The 11,116-nt window shown below is 27.8% G+C and overlaps 3 protein-coding genes across 3 annotated transcripts; 1 reads left to right on the top strand and 2 right to left on the bottom strand.

Annotated features, from left to right (window-relative positions):
• Positions 1–897: 897 nt before the first annotated feature.
• LOC108573389 (chromobox protein homolog 1-like) lies at positions 898–1,723 on the top strand. Its single transcript, XM_017935830.1, has 3 exons — positions 898–945; positions 1,017–1,248; positions 1,333–1,723. The coding sequence occupies exons 1-3, from the start codon at positions 898–900 to the stop codon at positions 1,557–1,559; spliced, it is 507 nt and encodes a 168-aa protein (XP_017791319.1). The 3' UTR covers positions 1,560–1,723.
• A 1,005-nt stretch (positions 1,724–2,728) lies between these two features.
• LOC108573388 (CCAAT/enhancer-binding protein zeta) lies at positions 2,729–5,630 on the bottom strand. The gene is made up of 5 exons (XM_017935829.1): positions 4,587–5,630; positions 4,173–4,500; positions 3,885–4,121; positions 3,371–3,781; positions 2,729–3,249 (listed from the first exon to the last, which is right to left on the bottom strand). Exons 1-5 carry the CDS (start codon positions 5,613–5,615, stop codon positions 2,729–2,731), a joined length of 2,526 nt encoding a protein of 841 aa, XP_017791318.1. The 5' UTR covers positions 5,616–5,630.
• Positions 5,631–6,490: 860 nt separating this feature from the next.
• On the bottom strand, positions 6,491–10,958 carry LOC108573387. The gene is made up of 10 exons (XM_017935828.1): positions 10,782–10,958; positions 10,477–10,674; positions 10,007–10,405; positions 9,343–9,929; positions 9,142–9,254; positions 8,529–9,052; positions 7,807–8,460; positions 7,489–7,737; positions 6,989–7,422; positions 6,491–6,905 (listed from the first exon to the last, which is right to left on the bottom strand). The coding sequence occupies exons 1-10, from the start codon at positions 10,956–10,958 to the stop codon at positions 6,491–6,493; spliced, it is 3,750 nt and encodes a 1,249-aa protein (XP_017791317.1).
• Between the last annotated feature and the right edge of the window lie 158 nt (positions 10,959–11,116).

The raw sequence follows: 11,116 nt of genomic DNA, 5'->3' as shown, positions 1-11,116 counted from the left end.
AAATATTAGTTACATAGCTAAATTATTTCTTAAAAAAGGGAAATGTCAAAAACATTTTACATTCAAAATCTCTAGTTTTCAAAAAATTAATTCGAAGTCTTTTTAAATTGCGAATTAAAAGTTTCATACATTGTTTTATAAATAACTTTATAATGTTAAATAAAATATGCTAAGCAAATAATGTTTTGAAAACAAATGTAACGTACAAATACTTTGAAATGATAGGTCATGAGATTCCAAAAAAACTGTTATTTACAGTAAAAATGTATTGCGTCTTAATGCTACTTTTGTAATAATTATAAAGTTTTTCAACCTAAAATTAATCGTTAGTTGTAAAATAATGTTAATAACTTGCTATATCTTTTACAAAATGAAATTTCAACTTTGAAATACAATGAATTTGTAACATCTTTTGTAAACGATGTGTTGGCTAACCTGTTTTTTTTCGCGGCAACGCGGTAACAAGACGCTAAAGTGCCAGAAAGTTCACCGCGTCGTTCTGAGGTGCATTCTCGTGTAACTTTTTGTAGCTATATTCTAGGTAAGCACTATAACTAAAAGTGAATTCTAAGTGGATGTTTACATATGCAGTCATATCAAAAATCAGTATAAATTAATACTATTTATTATCAAATATTCACATAATTTCAACAGGCAAAATTTTTGATTGCTTCCCGGCTGCCATACCGCCATTTTGCACCATGTTCGTTTCTCTTGGCATCTTTGAAGTTTTATTATAAAATTACTGAATGCATTGTCATTTTACATCGTAATAATTTTTCTTTCTAACTTTCCTCTTTTATTAATTTATTATTGACATCTGATAAACTATTTTAATTACAACTATTTTTCTGTTGTCAATCAATTCTTTTTTTTATTTTCATAATTTTTATATTAATGATCCTTGTGGTATTAGTTTTAGACAGGAGAGTAGTTAAGGGCAAGGTACATAATTTTAAATACATATTTCTGTATACTTGTTAATGCAATTGTTTTTTAACTCTATTATAATTTAGGTTGAATACTTTCTTAAATGGAAAGGATATTCTAATGATGAAAATACATGGGAACCAGAAGAAAATCTGGATTGTCCAGATCTAATTGCACAATTTGAAGAACAACGTAAAAAGAAAGAAGCAGCTGCAGCTGGTAAACGACATGAAAGTAAAGACCACAAGAAACGAAAAAGCAGTCCTGCACCTATTCATAATGTGAAGAAAAAAGTGACCGAAGAAAAGAAACCAGAAGGTAACCTTTGTACTTGATTTTAAAGAACACATAAATAATATATATTTAATATCTTTTCAATTACTGTATTTTGATTTCATGTAGGATTTGACAGGAATTTGGATCCTGAACGGATTATTGGTGCAACAGATTCAAGTGGAGAATTGATGTTTTTAATGAAATGGAAAGGAACAGATGATGCAGATTTAGTTCCTGCTCGAATTGCTAATGAAAAATGTCCACAAATTGTGATAAAGTTTTATGAAGAACGATTGACATGGCATAGCCCTACTCATGATGAGGAAAGTTCATCAAAGGCTGACCCAGAGTAGCGTCCCGCCTTCCGATATACATATGCAGCACGCTTTAGAATTTGTCGCATATAACAAAAAATAGCGTGTACAAAATGAAAAACATGAAGATTTATTGGTTATTGCACTGTAACGATATTATTAATATTAACATTAATGATCTTAACAAATAGGCAAATCTCATTACACACCTGTTTCTCTGTTAGTAAAGTCATAATTACTCTTACAATATATTTTCCTAAATTGTGCACTCACAACTTCTTTTGCAACTGTTACTTTTTTATATAAGAATTAATGAAAAATGTATCGTTTAAGTCTATTCTCATGACTAATTTAAAAAAGTAAAATTTGAAATTGTGTGCAACTATAGTTTCCAATATGTATCTTCAGTGTAAAGTAGAAGTATTTGTACTTTGGATGTAATTTATTTTCAATATAACTTTATTTTATTTTAATCTGATAATTACTTAATTTCGCAGGTATCCTTTTAACATTCAATCTATAAATGTGATCTTATACTAATTGTTTCAGTTGCCAAAGAAATTGCAAACTCAATTACTTTTAAGTGAAGCATGACAATGTACAATACGTACAGAAACATGAGTGAAAATAATCGTTCAACAATCTTCTAATCTGTAAAAGCCTTTTTAATAATAACAGAAGGTATATACTTTTATGTAAGATGACATCGGTATTATGATAGAAAAGATAGATATTTCTCTTTAAAAACAATAAATTTATTTCTATATTTAAAAATTTTTTTGCATAATTGACAAAGCTAAAAGTATATTAGTTATCTAGCTTAAATTTTTTCTGCAACATTTAACGTTAAAATTATAATTTTGTATACTTCAGTAGATTAACGTTTTCTCGAATAATAATTGAAATAAAAGGAATGTTCTAGTATGTAAGCATATGTGTAGTATATTAATTTGTATGGAATATGAATTAAAGTACGAATTCTTTTTTTATAGTTTATAAAACGTCTTTATTGTTTAAAGATATACATTAACACGTTGAATTCCGGACCAATTCTACGTAACATGCTGTGTGATGCATTAGATGAAAATTTTAGAAATATTACCATTTATTCAAATTAAATGCTTCCACTAATCTTGGCACCGCCGGTCACTGATGACCTCCACGGCATTCAACATGTTGAAAAAAATCAACTTGTTTTTAGTTTACAATTAATGCTTGGTCTTTTTCACATTTCTTTTAAAAATTTTAGAACCTTTTCGTTTGGTTTTAATTGAAGAATTTCTAAGTTTATGATGTCGTTTCACTTCCCATTCTATTTGTTTGGAACTTGCTCCATCTGCGGTATTAAATATATTTGTACCACCATGTTTACCCTTTTGTTTGCTTTGTTTTTCTAGCATTTCTGCAAATTTCTCCGCTGATAGAAATATGTTATTATCAATCCCTCTTGCATTTTCATTAATTTTATTTCCTTTTTGGTCTCGTTTCTTTATTTCTTTATTTATATTTGATTGAATATTGTCATCTAAAATATTTTCATCATAGTCTGCATCTTCGTCAAAGTCTAGATCACTTACATCGTCATCGATGTTCAAATCGATATCACTCAAATTTTGTAATTCATCATCTACATCTAAATTTTCCTCTGAATCACTTAAATGATCAGAATCATTACTTTCGTTATCTTTAACATTATCATCATCCAAATCTTCGTCCTCTTCTTCATTATCTGCAAATAGGTATTGTAAATACTTTAATACTCATAATATTTTATACTCAATGTATAGTGAGTTTATTTAAAAAATAATTTTTAGATTAAAAACCGAAATGTAAAATTTGTGCTATTATACCTTTCTTGTTTCTTTTAGTTTGAATATCAGCTGCAATATCTAAATCCTCAAAATCTTTGCCATCTGTCAGTCTATCTAACATGTCATTAAACTCTTCACTATTGACACTTTCTAGGTCATCATCTTTAACTTTAAATTCGTGCTTCAATTCTTTCCTTTTTTTCAAATATCGATACAAATATAATTCATCAACTGGAATACGTTCTTGTTTTTCATTAAGGTATGAAGTACTATCAACTGGAATGCACCTAATACCTTTAGGTGTATATCCTGCACGTTGTGCTAAAGGATCGTTCTTTTTCTGTACTTTCTTATTTTCCAATTGCTTTGGATTTTTGAAAACATAACGATCCAAAAAGCGTATTAAGGATAAATCTTCTAATGGATCTCCTGTATAATCAATTGATTTTCCTACACAGAAATAATAAAAATGTTATATGTAATGGAATTCAACAAATTTATGTAAAAATAATTTGGTGTACAATTGTAATAATTATATTATTAAGTACAATACCTTCAATGATAATATTTGCAAATAATGCGACACTTGGATGATAATGTTTAGATAATGATATTAGCTCAGTATTTAAACCTTTAGTTATACCAGCATAAAGGGGATTACGATGAAAAGGGTCATATTCTTTCTGTTTATTGAAATCAATTTTTATGTCATTTTCTGTTTTCCTTTCAGATTTAGTTTCCTTGGTTACATTATGTTCAGTTATAACATTTGTTAGTAAAATGGAATCTTCTATGTTAGACTTATTACCAGATATATCAATATTTTCTGAACACAATAAACTGTCTTTAGTTTTTGCATCTTCATTATCAACTTTAATATAAATTTCAGGTTTTAACAATAAAGTTTTTAATTCCTTATGTATGTGTAAAACTTTTGATATTACATATAAAACAGCACATGTCATATTTGCAGGAAAATATAATGCAATTTGTAAACTTCTTTTTATAAATGCATATAAACGTTGCATATTACGATCGCTTTGAAGAACTCTGAACAATAAATTAAGAAGTAGAGCACGTTTATTTGTGACTCCTATTTCAGGATCCAGAAGTTTTCGATAAAAAGTAGAATGAAATCTGTTTGATAGGACTTCATCTTTACCTGTAATCTATATAAATAATGTACAAATTAGACCTGATCAATATTTTATAATAAATATTGATCATATAAATATATTATAATTTGCATACTTACTTGATATAATAAGTTAAGTGCATTTAAGGAAACATTGAAAGTTCCAACATGTACAACTTTGTACACAGAATCTATATGATCATGCAATATATTTGAATCTATTTTTGCAAATGGATATGCTCTGTTTACACCAGTTAAAATTGCTGCCATGAGTGTAGAAGCAATTTTTTCATCATCTTTTTTTAAAAAAAATTGTGTTAATAAGCAAATTGCATAGTACTGTGCACGTTGTGCTACATTTTTTCTAAATAATAATTTTTCAACTTCTCGTAACACAACAGATTTCATATTAGGATGTTCATGTAGTAACTTATTCAAACAAAATATAACTTTAGATCCTACTTTACTGCTTGGATCTCCTATTTTATTTACAATCAATTCCAATAGTTTATGCTCTTGTTCAGCATTTCCTATTAATAAATCTGTCATCACTGATATTGCTACTTCACGATTTGTATCTACTGTATCAGATGCAATGGTAGCTAAAGACATTACAAAACGTTCATATTGTTCACATAGTTGGTCTTCAAAATACCAATGAGCCATTAGCTTTTTTTTGGATATATCTGACTTAAATATTGTATCTTCAGAATCAGATTTATCAAATTCATTTAAATTTTGCTCTTTAAATTTAAGCAGTTTATATTTAGGATGAAGAAGATCAGATAAAAACAAATCTCTCAAAGAATTTATTATCATATTGCATTGATTATGTTTGGCAACACTCACTTGATTTACAAGCATTGTAAGTCTAGCTAAATTATATTTTGGATTATCTTGCACTAATATAATTGCAGCTGCTACTTTATCTGAGGTTGTGCCCTGTGTTAGTGCTGTTTTTAACCATGCTGCTTCTGAATTGTTGGACCTTGATTCTTTCATTTGAAAAACAGAAGTTTCTGCATTCAAATGCCTTTTGGCTTCATCTTTCAAATTTGATATTTCTGTTTCAGATTTAAAGTGTTTATATGGTTCTTCCCCTTTAGGATATTCTTCATACCATTTTAAATTACTACTACTGGAATCCATTTCTTTAAATCCCTTTATTCGTCTTATTAAAATTTTTAAATATTAAATATAGAAATATGTTCAGAAATATTGTAAAAAAATATACACTTTTTAGAATATCTTTACCTCGTGGTTAACCTTAATAGTGTCAATATAACTTTTGATTAATTAAAGAATAACAAAGGTTTACCGAAAGTATTACATTTTTATAACAGTAAGAAAGTATTTATTATAGAAATATTTCTTATAGTTTACTTTATTATTGTTATATCCCGATAATAACAGAATACAACGAACAAAACGCCTGAAGTAACATGCACATTATTCTATGCGCACTCCCTCTATCGTAATTTCAACAAAAGATTTCGTAAAGTACCATAGAATTATTTAATACAGGGGTCGGTAAACTGCGGCCCGCCATCAGTTTTTTTATGGCCCGCGAGTTATGTACAGTTAAATGAAATATTATCCAAAAAGAAAGAATTCCATATTTCTCATTAATAAATGTGTATTAAAAATAAAGGATTTGTTAAAAAATTTTAATTTGTAGTTAGCTACCTACATACATACATACATACATACGTAATAATCTCAATTTTCTCTCTAAACCCACAAAGCAAAAAAATATTTAGTATCTGGACCTCCAGAAAAAAAGTTTGCCGACCCCTGATTTAATATATAATTTCGTATAACTTTTATTTTTATTAATAAACAACTAAAATTAAAAGTTATGACATAACGTATCCGAAATTTATTTATTAACATAACTTTAATGACTTATGTTAAAGATTTATTTATGTATTTTAAAACTGCACAATTTTTTTATATATATTTCTATAAATGTTTATACAAAAATAACAATTTTCGGCAATATCGATTCAATTTTATTGTATGTATCAAGCAGTTTGCATGCTTTTTCTTCTTTTGGGTCTGTTACTATTTGACTCATTTTTCAGCATTCTCTTTTGTGATGTATTAGGACTAGCCTGTGCAGTGTGGGAATTTCCATTCTGTAGTGATATATCTTTATTCAATTGATCATGTAAAACAAACGAGCTGAAGTTAAACGATTCGAAACCTTCAGACATTGCTTTTTCACGCAATATCCGTGCTTCCTTTTTTAATAACCGTTTATCTCTTTGGTTACTTTTATTTTTTTTTAATTCATTTTTCTTTAATGCAAGAGCATCTGAATCGTTTTGTGTATTTCCATTTTCTTGTATATTATCTAATTGTTCTAAATTATTTATCGTATTTTTTATCTCTCCGTTCATCATAGCTTTCTGCCTATTTTTAATTTTTTTTGATTGTCTAAAATAAGAAAATAAAGAGTAATATCTTATCGTAAAATAATCAAATTTAAATATATTTCATTTCTCTTAATTAATACTCACATATTAAGTGGAATTCCAATTTGTACTGCTAGTTTATTATATGCAGCTTTTGTATCTTTTGTAAGTGACACATGAGCTCTATATGTTTTAAGTAAATTTCCAACATCATTCCAGTTCCATGCTTGTGGCAAATGATGAGTATAAACGCTTCGTAGCAATGTCAAAAGAAGGCAAACATACCTTTGCCGAACTTCTTTTCCTATTTCATTCCCATTAGTTGAAGCAATTTGTTCATTTTCAACTTTGTACATATTGGATAATTCTTGAAATATGCTTATAGTATTTCTGCACAATGTTTTTTCCATTTTCTTTCTTATATGAGAATGTTTCGTATCTAAATGAACCAATCGACTATTATTGTAAAAAACTGTTAAAAATTCAAGTGCATAACCTCGACGAAAAGATCTTACGGTATTGTCAAAAGCAAAGTCCACCTATAAGAATAATTATATATTATCTGAAATACATCACTTTTACTAGAATAGAAATTGAAAATATACCAATAAAGGAGCTAACTGCCAATTACCCTCCCATTGTAATTGTAAGATGCTTTTAAATAACAAAGGCGATAAAACACAGTCTCTTCTTTTAAAAAAGGCTGTTAAATTTTCTCCATACACTTTAACTACTGTATCTGTAGATATGTCAGCTTGTTGTGCACACCTCACAAGAAATGTACAACATTCTGCCAATTTATCGCTCATTTCATGATAAACTGATGTAGTTCTTTCTCCTTTCTCTATTAAAGCCTTAAGGGTATACAATTTTTAATAATATACCAAATATATAATTATTTACATATCTTAAATTATAATTACCTTTAATATTACTATTAATAATTCTTCGTCAATATTTTCTGCATCTTTGAATCTTTTTACTGCTGACAATGTTTTTAAACAAGATCGAACTCGATCTTGAAGCGGTTTCTGATGAGAATCCTTTATACAATATTCTAACAACGTAAAAAGAGGAAGCAACATATCAAGTACGATTGCCATTGATGGATTGCATTCTAAATAAGTTTCTAATAAATCTATGACACGAATTCTGAAATGTGTTAAAGCTTGAGCTGATTTTTCTTGCTTTCTGGATCTTGGTTGACGATTTTCTCGAAGAATTCTGAATGCTGCCGCTAATGATTCATCTAATCGTTTTCCTTCTTCTTCGTTAATATCATCTACATCTATTTCATCATCTTCAGTTTGAATAGAAGCGTCACCTAATGCCTGGTGTACTGCCATTCGTAATCTGTCAGTTACTGTTTCTTCTTCGTCTTCGTTCAGTGAATCATCATCATTTGAATCGGAATCATTATCGGACGAAGTTTCCATTTCATTATTAGTATTTTCTTCACCACTTTCGTCACCATCTTCAATATCAATATTCGATTCTGTATTTGATGAATCTCCTTCTTCATCATCAAGAACATCTGTAGTTACACGTAGTCCTTTTTCATTTCTTACATCTAAAACCTATAAAGAAAAATAAATTTTGAAATATACTAAGCAATCCTTCAATTTTATTTGTAAAATTTACGTACTTCTAATATTTGATGTATAGCTGTTGGTGTCACATATGGGCAAATGTGTGGAAAAACATATCCCACTAATGATCTTAATAAATGGCTATTTTTAGAATAGAAAGACAATAATAAATCAATAACTACTTCCACCCATTCTGGCTCATCTTCTTCTTTCTTCTTTGTACCTATTTTGCATGTACTAGATTCCTTTACTAATCTTTCATAACAACTTTGTAGTTCATTAATGGCCATTATTGCCATTTGTGAGTCTGAAAATAATTGTAAACCCATGTGTAAATTCATTGTGTGGAATACTGGTACAGCTTCTACCCTTTTTGAATTATTTTCTAAAGTTTTAATTAAATGTATCACTTTTTTCCAAGCATTTCTTGCTTCATCTGTTAATGGATTTCTTAATTTTAAAGCTTGCTTTTTTAGATGTCCGTTTAAAAAATGAACTAATTCACTTAATATATTTCGTAGATCATCTAACTTTGGTAACTTGTGATCTAATGCATGATAAAATGTTTCCTTAAATTGTGCTAGAATCGAAAAAAATACAAATTAAAAGAATAAGACAATATATATGTATGTATTATACATAAATATTAAGTAAAAAAATAATATTTACAAGCTAGATCTATTCCAACATTTGGCATTTCACATAATCCATAAACAAACAAAAATTTCAGTTGATCTAATCTCCATTCTCTGTCCGTAAGTGTTTTAGGGCATCCCATTAATCTAGTGAAGTAAAATATTCAGATTAAACGTATTTATATAGAGAAAATGAAATAAAATATTACATCTCAATTTTTTAAATCTTAAGTACCTTGTCAATAAATGAGCAGCATACATTCTTTCAGCATTTGTCCAAAATGATTCTGTTTTAGTATTTGATTTTTTCTTAGGTATTCCATTTGCTATTATGTCTCTATATATTTTTGATACTTTTTTTATACCATCTAAATTCAAATGTCCAGTAAGTGTTTGAATTATTTTTGTACCTATCTTTTTCTCTATCATTAAATCTCCTGGACACAGTATTAATTTCTTTAACACAGCAATTTGTATTTTTAATTTTGTATCATCATTGTTTGTAATTGATACTAGTAAATTTAAGACTTCTTTGAATCCAAGAAGTACTTCATCTTTGTTATTGTGTTTAGATCCAGAAAACTTTTTCAACATATGCTGCACATAATTTGGAGATAGTAATAATGGTAATACAGACTTATCTATAGTATTTGATAGTATGAATTTTAGAATCTGTATAGCTAAATATTCATCAGTTTTGGATGGTTTTATAAATTTCTGGTCTACATGTGTCCAAAAATCAATAATAAGATCATTTGATATCAGATTTTCACAAAATAATTTAAATATTGGATGGTGACATAATATGACATTGGGTAATTCCTAAATATTATTAATATACAAGTTAATAAACATTTTTCAAATAACTTTACATAAATAAAATTGCGGTGCATACTTACTAATAACACTTTTACTATATTGCTCATTGACTCTTTGGCAATAATATGTTCAGTACCAAAATATTTCTTCGAAAATTCATGATTTACAAGTGATGGACATTTGTTTCTTATTGCTAATAAGACATAAAATGAATCTAATGTTTGTTCTGTCCAAGGCTTACCAAATTCTTTTCCAACAATTGGCCAAACTGATTTTTTAATACATCCAACATCAACTCGTTGTACAAATTCAACAAGAAATGAAACAGAAATAAATGATAAATAACGGCGCTGTTTTCCTGCATTAATAAGATCTTGTATAACTTGTAATTGTATTTCAACAGTACTGTTTGAAAGTAAGTTAGACCTTATTAATGTCCCATGTGCTAATATACGCCCCATGTAAATATCAGCATTTTCCTAAAATAATATAGTTAAAAGTAAATATAAATCATTTAATACTATAGTATAAATAGAGGTAATTTCCTTACACTTTTACTGTTGTCATTCACTGGATGCAATTCACTGTTTAATATAGATAAAAAATTTTCTATAGACAGTTCAGGATGCAGTATTAAAAAAACTGTCAAAGTTGTATAAAAACCTATTCTAGAAGCTGTTTTTGAGGAGCCTAAGCTCCGAATAAGTCTTTTCATAGCATAATTAAATTCATTACTATCATCTTTCTCCTAAAATATTATTTTTTGTAAATAATTAATTCATTAGAAAACTGTAAGCATTTTTCGCGCTTTATAAAAACGGTTGATTTTAAGGTTACCTTTAAATAAACACTTACTGAACATTGTTGACATAAATACTTCAATAATGCAATTCCACCAACTATTCTTTCAGATTTAGTTTCATTTCTGAGTTTTGTAAAATAATCTAGAATTGTACAATCCATTTTATTTATCTCCTTTATTTTATAGTCATTTGAAACAACCTCTTCCATGTGCATAGCCTGGTCTGCCATTTTGTTTTGTTTCAACTAAAAACTACGTTAATCTGATTAGCATCTAGATTAAAAATATATATAAACAATCGAATGATTTAGTATTTTAATAATCTTGTAATAATAATTATTTAGATGAAACAAATAATGAATAGAACGTAAAATTAAAAGTGTATTTT

The sequence above is a fragment of the Habropoda laboriosa genome, unplaced genomic scaffold (genome assembly GCF_001263275.1).
Source record: "Habropoda laboriosa isolate 0110345459 unplaced genomic scaffold, ASM126327v1 scaffold92, whole genome shotgun sequence".
Classification (NCBI taxonomy): Eukaryota; Metazoa; Arthropoda; class Insecta; order Hymenoptera; family Apidae; genus Habropoda; species Habropoda laboriosa.
This window is presented reverse-complemented; position numbering and strand designations above follow the sequence as displayed.